Source organism: Coturnix japonica, chromosome Z, assembly GCF_054131305.1.
Source record: "Coturnix japonica strain WE chromosome Z, WE-NBRP24, whole genome shotgun sequence".
In the NCBI taxonomy this organism is placed as follows: domain Eukaryota; kingdom Metazoa; phylum Chordata; class Aves; order Galliformes; family Phasianidae; genus Coturnix; species Coturnix japonica.
This window is the reverse complement of record NC_140702.1, coordinates 73,825,282-73,844,962: the sequence shown is the minus strand read 5'-3', so window position 1 is coordinate 73,844,962 and position 19,681 is coordinate 73,825,282. Positions and strand designations below refer to the sequence as shown.

Sequence of the window (19,681 nt, the reverse complement as noted above, 5' to 3'; positions counted from 1 at the left end):
GCCCCGGGCGGGCTGAGGCCGGCGGCAGCGCTGCGATGTCGGAGCTGCCCCGCAGCCCGCCGGGCTCCCTGCCCCTCAGCCGCCTGGCGGAGCCGCTGCTGAGGAGGCTGAGCGAGCTGCTGGACCGCGCGGCGCCCGGCAAGGGATGGAGGGAGCTGGCACAGCGTGCGGGGAGCCGCGGCCGGGTCCGGCTGAGGTGAGGGGGGTGAGGGACGTGAGGGGCGGCGGGGAGCTCCGGAGCGGAGGGGTGAGGGTGAAGGTGAGGGTGAGGCCAGGCCTCGCGGCTGGTGCTGCTTCGGGGCCGCGAGGAGGCGAACAGCCGTGCGGCCGGTCCTGCTGGGCCCACCCGGAGTGCGGCCCCGCTGCTCGGCCTGCTGAGAGCGGCACGGGAGCACCGGGTGGCCTTCCGTGTGCCGGTCCCGTGTCCGGTAGGGTGAGCACAGTCGTGTTCTAAAGCTTCTCCTTCCTCGGCTGCTTTCTGTGCATCGCATCCTGCTCACGTTGCTTTCTGTGCCTTCTCCAGGTCTTGCCTAGGGAGTGTTGTCCGAAAGGAAAGGTAGGGCTGGGTGGGCACACCCCCTCTCTCTGATGGCAGTGTTCGTTCAGGTGGGGAAGCAGAGCCTGAAGTCCGGTGTGGCTCCTTTGTAGGGCTGTGACTGTAATTCTTCACCTGTGTTATATACTAATGTACAGTGATGTGTTTGTGATGCGTGTAAGCATCTTGCCTGCAGCTTTCTGTGGCACCGTGAGTTTATAAATGAAGCACTGATGGATCCACAGCTCTCCCCATGCCCTTGTTGTCTGTGTTACTTTAATCTGTTGTGATTGAAAGCATATGAAACCTTAAAACTGAAGCTTCAAAGTGTGAGAGTTTATACCGGAGGATAAATCGTAGAATACCAGAATGGCCTGGTTAGCAAAGAACCACAGTGACCATCCAGTTTCAATCCCCTGCTATGTGTAGGGTCTCCAACCAGCAGACCAGGCTGCCCAGAGCCACATCCAGCCTGGCCTTGAATGCCTGCGGGGATGGGGCATCCACAGCCTCCTTGGGCAGCCTGGAAATGCACAGGAACTGTTAGGAGGCTGCAGTAGCCACTGATCTAACAGTTGCTTTGGGTATCTCAGCCTTCCTGGGTGTTCCCGTAAGATTCTGACTCAGTCCTTACTGCTCCTGAACCAGGCAGGTGAAAATGAGAGCTGCTACACTTGTTTTTCTATTCAGACTTCGAAATGTGAAAACTAGATTTCTCAGTATGTTTGGTAGGAATTGTTAGGTCCAATCATCTCCTATCTCTATAGCTTGCAGCTCATTAATACTAATTTCTGTCTGTGGAAATGCTGCTTCATAATGTCTGGACTCCTGAGGAAGGAGGAAATACTGTAAGCACGTTCAAATCAGCTAAGATAACCCCTTCTCTCTAAATTTTCTTTTTTAATCTTTCTAACACAGCTCCATTCTTCATAAAGAACATTGAGAAGTTCTATGCCGTGTCTTCTGCCTTTTTATTTTGCAGCCCCCTGGATTTAGAACAATGTTCCCTCAAAGTGCTGGAGCCAGAAGGAAGCCCAAGCTGGAGCCTCTTGAAGCTGCTAGGTGACAGGGGCTGCACAGTAGTGGAGCTGGTGGAGTTCTTGCAGTCCATGGAGCACACAGAGGCTCTCCAGTGTCTCAGCTATTCAGGTCAGCTCTGGTTCGTTCTTCCACTGCAGCCATGTGTTTTGCTCTAGAAATACTGAAGCGTTGTTAGCACTTGAATTCTAGTAATTGGTATTTGTTTATATGATTCTGAGATTAAAAGTAGGTCAAGTAGATAAGCAGGCTTAATGTAGTATTGTTGTAGGCTTGGACTTGGCTGCATGGACATGACAGGTGCTGTCGTTCTGTCTGCTGACTGTGTTCTGTATTCAGCTCTGCCTTTGGGAGATGTTAATAGAACAGAAGTAGCTGGGTTAGAAAGACCAGTAGCTTTGCCAGCCATTTGTTCAGGCTACAGGTTTTGTGAACTGCATTTCATAGCTTACCCTAATTGAAAGGGAAGGGTTCAATTAGCACCAGTTCTAGTGCACCTTGAATTCATTCCAGCTTCTTAATTGGACAGCAAAACAAACAAAGTAGCAAAGAACTGGATTATTTTCTGCTGTCAGATGCGTTCAGCCTGCTTCTTTGTAAAAAGTTTAAAAGTGTGGGCAATGCATGGGCATGCACAGTAGGAATACAGACCAAATTCTTCTTGCTATGGTTCTACGCTGTACCCCTTTCTTATGTCCTCCTTCAGGATATGATGAAACTCAGTCACTAGGAAGCTACAAAAGCTTCTCTTTAAAACAGTGAGTAGGAATGTGCAAGTGTAGAGTCTTGCACATGGAAATGAATAACTGCAGGTATCAGTACGTGACCTGCTGGAGGGGAGCTCTGTGGAGAAGTTGTATGTCCAGTTGTATGTCCTGTGGCCAAGAAGGCTAATGGGATCCTGAAATGCATTAAGAGGAGCATGGCCAGCAGGTCAAGGGAGGTGATCCTCTACTCTGCCCTGGTCAGGCCTCACCTGGAGCACTGTGTCCAGTTCTGGGCTTCCCAGTACTAAAAAGACAGGGATCTTGTGGCAAGATGCTGTCAGAGGGCCATGAAGAAGATAAAGGGCCTGGAGCATCTCCCTTAGTAGATGTTACACATCAGTATGCAAAGGAACATCTTCACGGTGAGGGTGACAGAGCACTGGCACAGGCTGCCCAGTGAGGTTGTGGAGTCTCCTTCTCCAGAGATGTTCAGGACCTATCTGGACAACTACCTGTGCAGCCTGCTGCAGGGAGTCAGGGGCTCGGACTCATTCATCTCTGGAGATCCCATCCAACCCCTATAATTCTGTGACTGTGATTCTGTGAATAAGACTAACAAGCTGACTGACATACTGATCGCTGTCCTTTTTTTTTGGATAGCCTGAGAAAAGAAGCCATGGGCTTAAAATTATTGTTAAAACAATGTTGGAGTTTTTCAGATGAGCTACTATAGCAATGCATTGCTGCCATTTCATCCAGTTGAGGCGTCTGCTTTTCGCTAAACTAGGAGCAGCAGATTTGTTGACTGAAGTTTGATTGAGCTATATGATAATTCTGTGCACCCAAAGTGTACCCAAAGTGTACCACAGTCAGCTTGGCAGAAAGGAGGGGAGTCATTGTCATATTGTTGAGGCTGGATTGTGTTTCTAAGAGGCAAGAGTTTGTCTCTGGGGGATGCTCAGCAGAAGTATGCTATCTTGTATATGCTGGTTGGTGGAGGAGAACTAAAAGCAAATGATATTACTGACTCGGGTCTGTACTAAACTGTGCCGGCAAAAAATTGCTCTTGCTTGACCTGTAATCTCTCCACAGTTGAGTTTGCAGATCTTTATGTAGCTGTCTGTCATGTCATATTCTGGGTGTTAGTGCATAGATAGCTAAGGTACCTTGTGTGGAGGAGAACAAGCCAATAAGACTTTTGCCAAAACCTCTCTGAAAGGCAGGGATAGTCTGTCATGCTGTAAGTTAATCTCTGTGAGGCTTGATGGAATGAACTACGCCTGCTTTAAAGAGGGCTGGATAGCTTAGAAAGAAAGAAGTTGGAACCAGGAGAAAGCAAAGGAAAAGGTATTTGAAGAGAGTTTAAGTCTTTTTGAACTATTAAAAAAGAAGTAGTAGGCCTTAACAGTTGCAGTGAGTTCATTTAAATATTCAGGGTGTGATACACTTGAAATCAAAGTACGTGCTAGTATCTACTCATTTGTTTTAGTGAACCAAGAAAACCTTTTAACGTTGCTTTAGGATGGGGTTGTTTAATAAAGATCTTTATGTCTGTCGTACTGCCAGAGCATCCTATTCCTTGGGTCATTTCTGTCCCTTCCCTTTGCTTGGTTTCTGAACTTGTGGGAAATAAATGAAATTCAAAGAGTTTTCTCCCAGTTTCTGAAGGAAGAATATGATATACAATTTGTGGTATTAATGTCTAATCTTGATGTGCTATGATGATTGAAAGGAGAGCAAAGAGATATTTCCCCTCTCCAAACTGACCTCTCACTGTAGTGGTTTGCACTTCAGTCTGACTGTGAGTAATTGAGGCAGAGTTTTCAGAAATGATTGAAAATGCTTACTGACACCTAAACTAAGACCATAACAATTGGATTATACTTAATGTTCTGAATACTTAATTTGCTCTGCACATTGCAAGGTCTGGTCGGTTTGCATTCCTTGAGGGTAGGACTTGAACTTCTTGTAGCCCAAGGAAAATGGAAGAAGAGTCAGTGTATCTTCATTGTCATTCAGAAAATTGAGTCAGAAGGTTTTCTTTTTAAGCTATGACATTTTTAGTGTTCATGGGAAGTAGCTATACGATACTGGGTGAATGGCAGGAAAATAAATGAAACAGTGAAGAAGATGTGAGTCAGTTTTCTTAGAACTTGGTTGCAGCAGCTCCAAGGAGTACAAGATGCCAATCGTCCAGATTATTTGTTTTCCTCAAGTATTTCAAGAGATGTCAATGATGCAAATCAGGAGAGGTTATAAAGAATAAAAGCGCACATCTTCTGTCCCTTGAATTGACATTATAAACTTCCTGTATGCCTTGTTTAACGTTGGTGATTGTGATGCACAAGGCTACTTAAAATGTTCCCTTTGACTCAGAAAAACAGCAGAGGAAGTATTAGATGAGAAATTTGAAGTATCAATCTCCAGAGCTAGGCTGTAGGTGGAAGTTGTTTTTAGGAGAAGATAGGCAAGGAATTTTCAAGTCCTGTGCCTAGGCTGGGGTAGCCCCCAGTGTTGTCAACTGTTTCAGAATCAGGTTGTGTATGCAGATGCTAACAGAGCCCACTTCCCTGCTTGACAAAGACCACACAATTTCCATACGTTTCAGTCTGTTGATCACTTGTGTTTCTGCTTAAGTTTTAACCTGCTGATCAATCTGATATGATTTCTTCCTCAAGCACTTTCTGTTAGGACAGAATTGTGATGTGTGACTAAACTGTTAAATGGGAGGGCTGGGGGAAGCAAAGAAAATTCCTGGCGTGACACAGTAAGAAGGCTTGGAGCAAATTACAGTCCTGAGCTGGGATGTTTGCGATCTCTTTGGAGCTATTTTTGCATGCAGTTTCTGTTTACTTCACATTATTCTGGAAGATTGTTTGCCCAATGAACTGAAATGCTGTACCAGGCTATGCTTCCAGCTTTTGCAAAGCACATTCATTAAAGGATAATGAAGAAACCTACCTTCTCCCAAAATAAGGAAAGACGCCAACTCTAAACAAAATCAAGTCTAGTATGAGTACCTATTTTGTATGTGATTCTTAGTTTCAGAGAGTAATGGGAAGGTACTGAAGTGGTTTTGTATCTTTCACTATTTCTGTGTTTTCCTATAACTGGTGTTGCAGCAACTATTCACTGGCATGTGTTATTACCTGTGGTCCCACTGTGTTGCATGCATGCATGCACCATCCACAATAAGGAAAATCATTAGACTGAAGCGCTGTCACCTCAGCACTGCTGAGCACCTTGCCCAGAGGCGCATGCATTCTTTGTCAGCACCATGAGGTTCAACTTTCTGTTCTGCAGATGACTTTTTTTTTGCTCCCCCCTCCCCCTTCTTCTTCCTATGACCTTGGTTATAACAGCAGATCTGTTGTGAGGGTTGTGCTGTAATTAGATCTCTGTACTGGTCTAGGTTAAGAAAACAACTGGATCGTATCAGACTGCTATCAGAATTTCACTCACACTATTTCCTGGCAGTTAAAATCTGAAGTGGAAAATTTTACCTTGCACATGGGTAAAAAGAAAACCCCCGCCCTGTGATCTACAGGAGCAAAAGCCATAGAGGAAACCGATGTTGTCTAATAAGCTGCATGAGCAATAGTTGAAAAATGCGGCGTGTTGTAGTTCAACCAGCTCTTACTGTACTGAACCCTCCCTCAGGCTGTGCTTTCTCTTGTAGCTGAAGCTTAACAATTTAAATTATCCGGAATGAGCAAAGCTCCAAAATGTTTACTTTGGGAATACACTTCCCGCAAAGAGTATGTGGTGCCACTGAAAGGGCTGTTAGCTTTAGTGTGTAGGGAATAAGAGGTAATGAAGGTTTCCTGACATTAAAACACTTGGGGGTGCAGGGTTGGACTGATCTCCAGAGGTCCTTTCCAACCACTGCAGTTCTGTGGTTCAAGCATGGATTTGTGTAATGAAATACAATTTTGAGTGCCTTAACGTTATCTAAGTGAAACTGTATGTATACACAGAAAACTGGAGTTATTTTCAAGTATAGTTAATGACAAAAACTTTGTTTAGAGGACAACTTAAGTTCTCAGTTGTATTTCTTAATAACTTTCTTACATGTAAATTCTCTTTTAAAGGCATAAAGATTGTTGTACAGCCAGACTCTCAAGCAGTGCTCTGTGGCCAGGTTGTCAAGCTGTGTTGTTGGGCGACAGGACACCCATTTGTACATTACCAGTGGTTCAAACAGAAAAAAGAGGTAAAAGACGATAGAGAATGTATATGGATGTATGTATATAATTTTTTTTAATTGTTGGAAATCAGTAAATAACAGTTCTACAGACTGAACTGTGATGCTGCTACTGCTGAATTGGAATTTCTCTCCAAAATTTTTCTTTTTCAAGGCTATTCCTCTCAATTATGTAAAGAAAAGTTTGCTTCATCTATTAAAGTTATAAGTTGAATATCTGCTCCATGCTGACCGTACCAATGTGCTAAAGCAGTAAGGTGGTTCAGTATGTTTGAAGCACTATATCCTCAGGTACTAGTCTTGGAAACTGTAAGTTCAGTTGTCTAAGACTTCCATAATGTTTCACACAAGCTACTCAGAAACTGCCAGACTGGAAACAATGCCAGTCACCATTGGTTCTAGACAGATGAAAACTGGTTCAGAAAACTGAGCAATTGAAGACTTGAACTCAGTGGTGGTACAGACTTAAATACTGGAATGTATGTGAGCCTATATCTATGGAGTTCAGGTGGCAGTGCTTTTGTCCGTGTTTCTTGTCTGGTTGCCTTCCTACAATGACTAATTTCAGGAAGAGTTTTTCAACCAGCTTAAAAACTCAGCTGTCTAAAATAAAGGCATATGAGTCATTCCTGGAAGAAAATCCATCTCTAAGCTGCTAAATACGTGGAACAAAACTTTCTTATCCAAAAATTTTAAGCAAAGGAGTTGAAACTGGTGTTATGGACACTGAATAGATACTCTAATGCTTGATCCTTGTGGAGATTAACTTAATCTAAATTAAAATATTTCTTGGTTCATTTTCACTCAGGTTCCCCATGGTAATTCTCCAGAACTGGTTTTGAATCCAGTTAAAGTGAATGATGCTGGGTTTTACATCTGTCGAGTGAACAGCGAATCTTCATTTACATTCAGTCGATGGGCACGACTGGAAGTTTGTGATCTCCAGGGTACAGCTCATGGTGAGTGGTGAGAGCTTTGTATAGTGGGAAACTTCTGTGTGGATTGCACCCTAAAGGCTGTTAAAACATTGGGTTAAACTGGGTCTTTTTGGTGTGAATTGCATCTTTGTGAGTTTAGTAAATATGTTAGCTGCATAGTTATTCACATGCACCTATGTAAGTCTATATGGATTATGGCACTGGCTTAAAGATAAGTTTACTTACCTGATGGGGTAACCTCCATCTGCAGCATACATGATGAAAGGATGGAAGTGGAAGAAGAGTGAGAAGAATGTAGTAGCAGAAATCCGGTAGGATTATATGCCTACCCACTCAATATTATGTAGCCAGTACTGGAATCTATTGTTAGTTGACTGATCTAGTGCTTGATTTAGAGGTGGACAACCCTGCTTGCGGCAAGAGAGCCACAAGCTCCTTCTCTAAAAATGAGAAAATTTTGCTTTCTGTGTTATCATTGCTCAAGCTGAAAAGGGAGAACTTTCTTTGTCTTTAAGTACATAGGCTACTCATGAAAAAAGTTCTTTGTTTTTTTTTCACTTTTGCTCTCTGAACAAAATCTCTTTCTTATCATTAAACTTGCCCTCTAATTTTGTTCTAATTACCAGACTTCTACACTGACTATTCTACAGTGAAGCAAACAAAATAATGTGATGAAATTCTCATTCCTGTGTGCACACCTGCACACATCCTCAGTCTGTGGATGGCAGCCATGCTTCTTTATATCTGCTCTTTTCTCTGAATCCTTTCTGTAATATTTTTCCATTTTGCAGCTGTGCCCATTTGAAATACTACTGGCAGGAATAAATGATGCATAACAGCTTATGAGGTGTGTTTTTGTGCATTCCTGTTTTACTTCAGCTGAAAAAAAAATGGAATGCAGTCATGACTCATTATTAGCATGCTCCTTACAGACAAGTAAATTAATTTCATTGCTGTTAGCACAGACTGTTCTAGTTTCAGGGAGATGTGCCCATACATTGTTTATCTCACTTTCTTTCCCCTTGTTTTTTTCTTTATTTTTTGAAGGGAGCTTAATTGGTTTGCCTGAAAAGAAACTGTGCATTTGTATTCAACCTCAGCCACAAAACCTGACTGTGGGAGATGCTTTGGTATTAGAATGTGGAGCTGTTGGAAACCCAATTCCTCAATACCAGTGGTTCAGAAATGGATTTCCCTTGGCAAATGGAAGCAAAAATGTCTACACAGTAAGTTACCTCACAGTGCCATCCTTGGGAGATTAATGTATTACCACCTATAGCTTACCATGTAATGCCTCCCTGAAGAAAATAGCTTCTTCATAGCCTTTATAACATCTGTGTAAGTGCACAGCTCTCTTGCTCTGTTACTCAAGTGCTGAGGCTGTTCTTAGGCTCCAGGATGCAGAGTTATAATCCTGAATGTGCTTGTAAGTGGCAGTCGTGGGGTGGAAGTCTACAGTATATTTTGGGTTGCTGACATAACACAAAGGTTAAGTACCAGTAAAAGTTAAAGCGTCTCATTCTATCCCATATTGTAAAGCTCTGTGTAAGATCAGTTACATTTAGTACTTACAGCATCTCAAGCCTGTTGGGCAGACTTGCGTTCTTTCTTCAACTCTTGAAAGCATTTCTAGAACACGTAAATGTAGATAAGGCCATCAGCAACTGCTAGATTTGTTTGGGCTTTGCTTTTAATTTTTAGTGGGGCTTTTTTGGAGGTGGGGTGTGCTTAAAAGAAACCGATTGTTCTGGGGGCTGGTGGGATGACTTTTTGTTGTGCTCACATAGGTATCTTGTGTGGACGTGGAACATGGGGGAACATACTGGTGTCACGTGTTCAATGACCAGGAAGACCAAGACAGCAAGAAGATAGAGGTCATTATAGGTATGGGATTTGTCAGTTTTATACAGATCAGCTGGTTAATCGATTTCTTCCCTAATATTAGAATTTATTTCTCAGACCTAAGGTTAAGCCAAGCACTTTGCTGCCTGTATTTTTACTTTATCTGTTGGTTAAAATAGCTATGCTTGCTGGCAGCAAAGGCAGTTTTACCATTCTATGAATTATGAAGTGCTTTGAGTTTTTATGGTAGCTAGCAGAGATGCTAACACTTTTTGGCCTTGTTACTAGGAACATGGCTTGTCAACAGATGGAGATCTGATTTCTTTATCTTCATGTTTTTTTGACAACTGAATAACGGCTTAATCTTTAAGATTTCATTAAGATCTCATTAGTGATATGAACTGTTACGTGGAGTTCTTCAGCTGGCAGGGCAGGTGAGATTATTCATAGCAAGTGAAGTAAATGGATAGAACACTGATCAGTGTATGTACATGTATTTGCAGTAAACCAAACAGGGAAAGATATGTTTCTATAGCTTCCAGATATATCTGAGAATATTACTGCATAATTCATATGAAAGGTTCTTGTTGAGAAATATTACAGTGCTCCAGAATTGTATTAACAGTTACTATAAATGTAGCCAGTGTTGAAAGATTTATAGTGCTGTAAAATGAGCCAGATTGGAAGTGAATTTTGACTTCCACTTTGTGTTCTAACTCTCATAACTGAGAGAAATTGTCTTCCAATTCTCCCCTTCCCCCCTCCCTTAAAACACAAGGAAGGAAAGCTATGGCAGTGGAGTGCACAGAAGGTAAAGTAATTCTTTAGTTGTGAATCGCTTTTAAAAAATTAGTGATGGGGATGATGGATTGTTGTGTGTTGCTGAAAAGCATACATGGGTTATGAACTTCATTGTGCTTTAATACAGAGCTGGGTGATGGAACATTTCCTTCTGCATGTTCTTCTCTCTTCTTTGCCTTGATATCAAGCTACTTTCTTCTGTAGTATTCAGTGTTGAATACCACACTGTTTTTGTATCCTGCATTTGATCTTTGTGAAATTTTTTTGGCTGGGCTCAGGAAGCAACATCCCTGCAAGAAAATCTGGGAGTATTTAGGAGCCTGAAAGACTTTAAAGAGTTGGATAGAGCTCATTCTAGTCAGCTGTTTGTTTCTTCTCTCCTTTGCGTTGCTGCTGTGCTATCAATTGATTATTGAGAACCTCGAAGTTTTTACAGTTTACACAGTGGGAAGATATAAGGTTGCTTGCAGCAGCACCCTACCCCAAGCTTCTCTGTCAACAATGAAAAAAACAATTGCATTTTCAAGACATGGCTGTCTGCTCTTCATTTTCTTGGAATCAAACTGCTGTGCAACCTTTCTTGTTCAAAGTTTACAGAAGCCAATGTTCTCTTTGGCCCGTTTTCTGAAAGTTTGACATTGTGAGTGTAATGTGTACTACAACATACAAGTAGCACAGAATTCAGAATCAATTACTTTCACTGTTGAGCTTCTGTAACTGGTTATTCCCTTAAGCCTTAGCATCCTTTCTGGCTTGAGAAGGAGTCTGCAGGAAATGATGGATCCTATGCAGAAGCCTCCTGGCTACCTGCAGTTCAGCCAGCCCTTGAAGCAGAGTATTATCACTAAAACTGCTGGGTCCTGAGTTTAAACTAAGGTTAGCTTGGATGCATGCTTGTTCTGCTACTAAGCTACATCAAAACCATTGCTATTTTCATTTTAGTTACCTAGAGCTTCCCATGTGCATACCTGCCTTTGTTGGTTAAGAGATCTGCTTCATGCTCCACTGCATAGAGCAGGCATGCTCCGAGGAGGCCCACATAAAGGACTTAGTTTTTCCATAGATTCCAGTATTCTGAATGAAGTTAACTGAAATCTGTGGTAGTTTAGAGTGCTTGAAAATTGTATCTGAAAATTATTTCCCCCTGAATACATATGGCTTTATGAAGAAAGACTTCTTGCTCAGGATGTTGCTTTTTTAGCAGTTCTCAAAGGCCTCTTTTTCACATGAGTGATTCTGATGTCTTATTGCTTATTCATTCAAGCTGCTTGCATGCCCATGGGGCTGAGGCATGGCATGTTTCTCCCTTTGTTTCAGCTATATTGTAATGCTGTGTCTTGCACATGTGGTTAATGTAGTTCTCTTCTGCGCATGTGGAATAAGCATATGAAAGTTAGATTTACAGAAATATGAAGCCAAAAGTATTTTTGATTTTTTTTCTAGCTTTTGGCTTCTATTAATAACAGCATGACAGTTATATCTTTATTAATGAAATACATATATTTCTTTGCTACTTTTTTAAACTTAATTTTATTGGTGTATGTCTCCACAGAAGAGCTAAGTGATCTTCAAAAAACAGGTAAAGTGACATGTTTGAAAAGTTTTAATCTCACATCTTCATTCCACATTACAAACCACACTCACTGAAGCCTAACTGCGTCATATTGTTTGGTTTTCATTACTTGGGTGTATTTATAACTGGAGATTTGATGGTGGTGGGTACTGTTAAGAACAGTACTGGCTTCAGTAAACTAACCTGAAGATGTACAGTGAAACATAGTCACTATTGGCACTGCAAAATCACACCAATCCTCTCTTTTACACTCTTTGCATACTAACGGTGTTTACTTTTGCAAATACAGAAGAAATTATCTTTTTTTCTCATCAGTGGCTTTGATGGACTTATATTTTAGCGCTCTGATGCTTTTTCAGATTATTAAGGTGAATAGGATGCAAGATATTTCCCTATCCCCAATAGACTGAATTCATATATTTCATAAATTCATGTAAATTGGTGTGAGTTAATGTGACTTGAAGCCAGTTTGATATTTACTATAAAAACATAGGTCTGGAGTAGTGCTCACTGAGGGAGTGTCCTTGCAATAGTGCTCCTAAAATTCCAAATCACAAAGTTTCCTGGGTTAGACATCAAAGTTTACTTTTGCCCAGTGTTAATCACTGAATGTTACATCAGTTGTATTGTCATGTGCATGTAACTGAGAGTTATATTTTGTGAGTTGCTGGGCATTTCCATCCCTTTGTGAAGTACGACACAAAAGAATTTTCACATATCAAATTGTCATCCCTGCTAAGCATTCCCCCTTCTTGCATTTCTGCATTTCGCTGTGAGAGAATGAACTGTTCTGGATGTTACTGAAAGTGCTGATGTGCAGTGTGTAAGATTCAAGACTGTACCCTAGGTATCTATTATCTCTAAAAATGTAGGGCTGGCTATTCACAACCTGCTTGAGTGGGTGAGAGATAGCGGGTAAATAACAAAAAACAGTGAAGGAGTAACTTATTAAACAAGGCAGCAGTGGTGGAGTGTTGGTGTTGGGATGTGCAATTCAGTTGCTGATGCTGACAGCTGTGACTGTACTCACTAATGATCTATTGTAATCTCTTTCAAGCAGACCTACAAGAACAATTCAGTGACAGACCTTTTGGTAAGTGCTTTTGTAGCTGTGGCTTTTGCCATTGCTTGTGAAATAACTTGTGAAAAACTGTGAAATAGCTGCCATGAGAGAGGCATCTGTGTGTTTTTGTAGCCCTCTGTAGTGGTTGGTTGCCCTTTCATTAGTAAGCCATGATGAGGGCACCAGTATTTTTAGTGGTTTGGTGGAGTGTCTACAACTTCTAGGCTGTTTCAGATTACTCCTAGAAATCCTATGATTCCATCTGCCAGCAACGCAGTAGGGCAGTAATTCCTAATGAAGAATAGGAGCAACAAACAAAACAGGAAAAATACCTTGCTTTGAATAAATGATTTTTACACCTTAGTGTGGAGTTTTTGAATAAAAATGAAGCTGCTAGTCTCTAAAGCACTTTTGTCAGTAATGCCTTTCTTTCACGGGCTGCTCTGTTTGTCAGGACATAAGTACTTCTGACTTTAGTAAAATCAGAGGAAGGACCTCAGATAAACCTTAACAAACAGAAGAAAGACTTCTGATGTTTGACCTAAGTAAAGTTTAATTAAAGTTTCTGTTTAAGTAAAAGCTTCTACTTAAACATACAGTGTTTAGAGAGATGCAAATATAGGAGGTGTAGATAAGAAAGTGATCTTTTTTTTGTGTATGTGTTGTTTTCTTTTGTTGTTTTGGGTTGTTTTTTTTTAAGAAACACAAGAAAATTTATTTTGAGGGGCAGGAAGTGTTAGTGGCCATAGCTTTAGCAACTTGCCATGAAAACATTCACGTTCATTATATTCTTGTATGAGGGAATTCAGTAATGGTGCTGTCATGAAGCATGAAAGCAATGGCAGACAGCCTCAGAGACTCGACCCATGTCTTGACAGATGGCCCAGCCTTAGCTGCATTGCAGCTCAGGTACGTTGACTGTCAGAACATACTGGAGTGTTTCTTTAGTTTTTGGATGAGAATGAGTTTGGTTGTATAGTTGACACAGGACTTTCAAATATTGCACTTCAAGTGAGGCTGGATGCTATTTTCGCTTTGGAAGAATTTAAATTTAAAGGTGTTAAACCCAGGGAATACATTAAATGTGCTGTGGTTTTACTTTTTTTCCTTTGTTTTTACAGCAACAGACAAGGTAGCTCTGCTAATAGGAAATATGAGCTACTGGAATCACCCCCAGCTCAAGGCCCCAATGGTGGATGTCTATGAACTGACCAATTTGCTAAGACAGTTGGACTTCAAAGTTGTTTCTTTGCTGGATCTTACTGAGTCTGAGATGCGAAATGCAGTGGATGAATTTTTACTTCTACTAGACAGAGGAGTATATGGTGAGAACCTGTGAGATTCTTTGTGAAGTACTTTGGTTTTGTGATATAAAGTACGCAAGACATTGGTTATCTGCTTCTACCAGTTCCAAGTATATAACAACAAAACAAACTTCACTGCACTTAAATTTTCACACTCTGCTTACATGCTAAAGACAAGCATTTCCTTTGACTTTGGTTAAAAACATTATTGTTACTCTATTATTGGAAAGACTGAATCTTTGATCTTTTTTCTTTAACCACACCTAAAACTGCAGTGTACTGTTGTGTTTATCTGCCAACAACTGCTGCATCTGCTGAGCATATATGACAATATACTGGGCAGAAAATGCACTTTTATAGTAAGTCATTAGTACTGCCTTAGTAATCTTTTAAGCAAAAGTGGCCTGTTGTGCCTTTTTTATTAGTGTTGTGGTAAAGAGCTCATAGCAGAGTACTTGCAAATGTGTAATCGAAGAATGCTAATGTAGTCTATGGTGCTCACAAGAAACCTCTAAGACGCCTTTTTACACGTCTTCTCTGTCCTCCTTCCTTCCCCCTTTCCAGTGTCTGCAAGTTGCTTTTTCCATTAAGGTTAACCTTGGCATATTCATATGTATTTGTGCTGGAAAGGTGGGGAGCAGACTCAAGTAGAGCATGCAGTGTATTCTGAGCTTACTTTTGGAACTCTTCTGTTCATCTCCTGTCTTTCTACTGGATGTCTGCAGAATACTCTTTCCTTATGGATTTCCATCCTTCTGAAGCTCTTTGGGAGGGGCTGCTATGCTCTTAGTCCTCGCTCACAAGATCTTTAAAGAACAGAGGAAGAGGTGTGCTTTTCTTTGCCTCAACAGTAAGCTGCATTCTCATACCAGGTGTGTTGGGGTAGAGAGGGTGGGGAGGGAGAGCACCTTAAGCCCTCTTCTTTTCCTGCCAAGCATTCAGGTTAAGTAGAAGTCCTTGTTTTGAATTCCATTTCCTTTCAGTTGGCATGATACTGACCTGGCAATCATAGATTTTTTTTCATTAAGTCCTTCACAGGGTGTGAAAAAGCTCTGCTGACCTGAATTTCTTCTTTAAAAAGCAAACTGAAAAATGTTTTTCTTTAGAAAGAAAGTTTATTTATCTTGTTTATTGTCTTTAAAGGAATAAAATAGAGAAGAATTCATATTACCATTTCTAGAATATATCTCCCATAAGGAAAGGGGTTAACTGAGAAACTGATGAGCTACAGACTTCAGGTTTTTAGTTTCCACAGTTGTGAATAATAATGGACTTTATGACTAGCCAGTCAAGTCTGGTATTGTTGCCACTACCGATATGCATTGACTCTTAGATTATTTGGTAAGAAAAAGAATATGTGTGGATAAGCTTGACTTTGAGAGGCAGAAGCTGGTGACTGGTAAAATTTATCCCCTGAGCAAAACAACTTTATCTCAGATGGAAAAGGCCAAGAGCGGCCTGACTTGAAGAGTTAAAAAATAAAAGTAAATATATACATATATATTGGCTTTGAGGAGCTTGCTGCTGAGTGCCTCTGTCTTTGTCATTATTTTTCTGAAAGCTGACTACATGGCTGTTGAAATAGTATTGTTTAAATTGTAGAATTTTCCGTAGTAATGTCCAGCCAAGACAACGTTATTCAATTCTTCTTTGGAGCACAAGGTCAGATTATTTCTGACTTTTTTCAAGTGGTGTGTTACCTGATGCTCTGTGGAGAACTGGCTGATCTGACATTTGGGCATTTATCTCAGAGCCAAAACTCGCATGACGTGAAGACTAATTATGGCAGTAAGGGTCAGTAGACTTTCTGGTAGCGGTTTTCTTGGTTTGTTCCCCAGCAAATAGATGTACTTCTGCAGCTGGGTGAGTTTTTAGATTCTTGCACCCTTTCAGTTCTTTTCCATAGCTGTTGACATGCAGTGAGAAAATAAAGTACTGAAAGAAATGAATGAATTTCTCACCAGCACAAGATGAAAAGCTCTTACAAGCCACGTTTTTGTTTTTCTTCCAACAAGGTGATATTTCAGAAAGGAAAGCAGAGAATTCTTTCAGCAACATTTATCAGTAGCTACTTTGATTTAAATGGTCGCTTTATTCTTTCTGGGTAGTGTCAGTTAATGTCTTAAAGCATATAAAAGATGCAGCCAGTCACAAATAGATAATGATTTATGGCATTTTTAGTGGGCATAGCTCCAAACGGAGGCATGGCAGCAACTCCTGTTTAGTCCTTGTTACACATACTCCTGATGCCTAGTGTGACACTGTGTAATTGCTGCTTACTGCCAGGAAAGTGGCATTTCAGACATTGCTGCTTGAGAGCAGGACTTGTAAACAACGTGATGGTGATGGTCTCCTCTCATGTTTTAGTTTATGTTGTGTTAAACGTGACATGCAATTAGCGTTCTGTTCCACAAGGGATAAAGACACAGACCTGTGTGTTTCACAGGCCAAAAATAGTTTGACTTTTTTCTTTAAAGAAAAAAAGCTGCCAGTACCACTTAAATGCTGACGTCTGAAGAACCTGAGCCTACTTAAAATTGTTGTGCCCAAGTGTCTAACGAGGCCCTCCAAATATGTTTATTCTATGTATGCAAAGATTTATTTCTGACCTTGTGCTCGACGTATTAACTGTTGCAGGTACTTAGCAAAGAGGTGCAACACAATCGTTGACTTACGGATGAAAATAAAGTAGTTATTTCTGATATATTTCTATTCTTTGAGGAAAATACGCTGGCAAACTGTGTTCCTGCCCTTTTCCCAGAGCTTCTCCTACAGCAGAAAGGTAGTGAGCATCTTTGTGCATTCAGTTCATGCTGCAGCAGTATGAAGGTTGTGGCATTTGTGCTTATCTGACCTGTGTCTGAGTAGCACCAAACAGTCTCGTTTGTGCAAATGTTGAAGAGAACAGCTCTCGGAAAACTGGCAGAGTAAATGGCATTAATCTGTAGTGCATTATAGAGGTGTATGCTAGTATTGCTAGCACAGGGCCTATGGGGATGGAGCCAGGATTGCTGCAGTGTGGGTTCATTGGGCTGACAAAAGGCTGAGGGCAGCTGGAGATGAGCAGTTGGCAGTGCCTGCATGGGTGCTTTGCAAGCGAAGCAAATCAGTGAGAGGGCAGGGGGAGTGTGAACAGTTGTTCTGTTTTAACATACTTCCAATTCATTAATCTGGGTGTGATTTGGGCTTGAAAAAGTATTTCAGGGCTAACTTTTTCTGCCTCTCTTTCTGCCTTAGAATAGTTCCATCAGCCGAGCCTTGCAAAAAGGGAAACCTCTTTCAATTGGTCTGATTAAGTACTTAACTTACACTCAGTTATGTAATCTCGAGGATAACCTCAAGGTCAAGATCCAAACTCTGTGGAAGTAAATTTTAGGACATTCCATTTGCTTCAGATCTGGTGCAGAATTATGCCCTTGGCACTTCATTTTTACCTCTTCTGAAACAAATCGTTAAGAATGTTGTCATTAATCCAGTAACACCCATTATCATTTGTGTAGATCTTAATTACACGCTTAAAATTCCATGCACTTTAAACATTTACCTTCTAATTGAATCAGGGTGCTGTCGTTTTCCAAGACCCTGTCAGATGAATAACAGCCAGGCTTTTGAAGTGAAGCCCCTAGCCCTGGAGCTTACCTTGTATGCACTTGCTGGCTGCTTATCTCGACTATGCATGTTTCCCATAAAAAGAAGCTGAGCACTGCTGATTGAATGGAGCAGTTAGCAAGGTCTTGGCATAGTTGTTAATGACTTGAGTGCTTACAAGTAGAAGAGAGCCTAAGGCTCAGTTTGAAGGGATAGAGTTATTTGGTGGTATTCCTTTACAGAGTGGGAAGGGCTGTGTGACACAAGTGCTTTCTTTTGCTGTTGCTACCTGTAATGGAAAAGGAAAGCATGTAGCTTTTCTACCTCCGCAAGCTGAGGAATGATTTTAGTACATTAGGGCAAAGTTTGTTTCTACTGGATATTGGAGTTTTATTACAATACAAATAATTTCACAGCTGCTTTTAGTAAAAATGGAGGCGTAAGAAGACCAGGTCTCCAGTTAACACGAGTGGTATTTCTGCTGACTTGGGTTCAGCAGCAGCACATTCAGCTAGTTGGAGATCTCACCCAATGAAAAGCCTTAGAAAATGGAACTTGCCACTATTAAGCAAAAATAGCACTGGGAACAGACCAGAGGAAAAGTCCTTTGCATCATTCTGGTGTCAACTGGTAACAGCTGGCAAAAGTAATTGATGCTGAGATTGTCTAATTTTACCACAAGTTGTTGCAGTATTAATGTCCAGCATCTCAGTTTATATGCGTAGAATCTGAGTCCTGACTTGTAGTCCCCTTTTTGGAATTAAGAAAAGCTTTTCTTCAATTCCATGATATATTTTCTTTACATAGAACTATTGCACATGTTTTGAAGACTGTAAATCATAAACTACAGTAAACTTGCACTCATCTTTCTAAGGTAATGCCCTGGAAAATTGGCTGTGTTTAGGTAAGTGTGCAAAGAATTTTGTTAGTGGACATACAGGAGTCATGACACTGTAAAGAGAGATGATGTCATCAGCTGGAAATGGGCTGTTGGTAGTGCAGGAGCACTGGTGTGCCCTGAAATCTTGCCAGATGTCATCATGGAACAATATTTTCATCCCTACAAAATAGGTATTTTTTTGTCATCCCCATCCTGTAAATTTGCAAAGCATTTTTATTATGTTAGAGAAGTGTTTCTCTGTTTGTTTGGTTCTTTGTTGCTGTTGTTGTTTTCCCCAATTAAATTAATTAGCAGTGGTAATAATAAGATCTAAAGAAACACAGGTTTTAAAAGGGACAGCGCCTTTCACAGGTGTTATCTTTTCTTCAGGGTTATCTTTTTCTACACGTATTGATTCCTACACAAAGCTTTGTGGCTGCACACGTGGGGAAGCTGTTTACAGTTGGCGCAGTTCCTCGTGTCTATCTGTGAGTTATATATAGTGGATAACATTATTTCTGTCAGAGGTCATAACTCTGCATGAAGCACTTGAAGAGCATTTCGCTGTCTTTGTGTGTGATTTATAGAAATTTATCATTCTGTTTTATGAGTGAAAATGTTTTGATTGTTTTCTGCATATTCTAGATTTGATTTTGCCCATTTTTTCTCCTCCTCCTCTCCTTTGCTTCTTTCCTGTCTTAATATAAGCATATCAGTTCCAGAAACACTGCTTGGAGTAGCTTGAAAGATCTCAAGCTCCCACAGACAGTTAATGTGGGGGCAGAGCATGAAGTTTTTGACCATGTTAAAACTGATGGGAATGTTCCATTGTACTCTTGAGATGGTGCTTTCAGCTCTTTCTGTTTTGCTCTCTCAGGTTTGCTGTACTATGCTGGCCATGGCTATGAAAACTATGGAAACAGTTTCATGGTTCCTATTGATGCTCCAAATCCCTACCGATCTGCAAACTGTCTGTGCGTACAGAACATCCTCAAACTAATGCAGGAAAAAGAGACGGGACTCAACGTGTTCCTGTTGGATATGTGTCGGAAAAGGTGTGATGATATTGAGGGAATGCTGGACTTCAAGCTGGGGAGGGATCTTTAATCTGGGCTGTGTATTCATTGCATCTAAACATGATTTTATTTCATGTTTATTTGACAGAAGGGCTCAGGTGGGTACTTTAGAACTCTTTAAGAGTCATGGAT

The 19,681-nt window shown here is 41.0% G+C and overlaps 1 protein-coding gene across 15 annotated transcripts in view; it reads left to right on the top strand.

Moving 5' to 3' along the window:
* Nucleotides 1–19,681, top strand: part of MALT1 (MALT1 paracaspase) — a 28,544-nt gene continuing 8,863 nt past the window's right edge. The window contains exons 1-13 of one of the 15 annotated variants that reach the window (XR_014939528.1): nt 1–196; nt 1,518–1,684; nt 6,372–6,493; nt 7,293–7,443; nt 8,470–8,648; nt 9,210–9,306; nt 10,043–10,075; nt 11,618–11,644; nt 12,699–12,731; nt 13,823–14,026; nt 14,731–14,877; nt 18,864–18,961; nt 19,351–19,528. Coding sequence is in view for 8 of the 15 variants with exons in the window: in XM_015848182.3 (XP_015703668.3) it covers nt 36–196; nt 1,518–1,684; nt 6,372–6,493; nt 7,293–7,443; nt 8,470–8,648; nt 9,210–9,306; nt 10,043–10,075; nt 11,618–11,644; nt 12,696–12,731; nt 13,823–14,026; nt 19,351–19,528 (1,355 nt within the window). In the remaining 7 variants the exon portion in view is untranslated. Of the gene's footprint in view, nt 197–1,517; nt 1,685–6,371; nt 6,494–7,292; nt 7,444–8,469; nt 8,649–9,209; nt 9,307–10,042; nt 10,076–11,617; nt 11,645–12,695; nt 12,732–13,822; nt 14,027–14,730; nt 14,878–18,863; nt 18,962–19,350; nt 19,529–19,681 lie in introns of those variants that run through there. The other 14 variants (XR_014939523.1, XR_014939527.1, XR_014939522.1 and 11 more) reach the window with 14 other exon arrangements.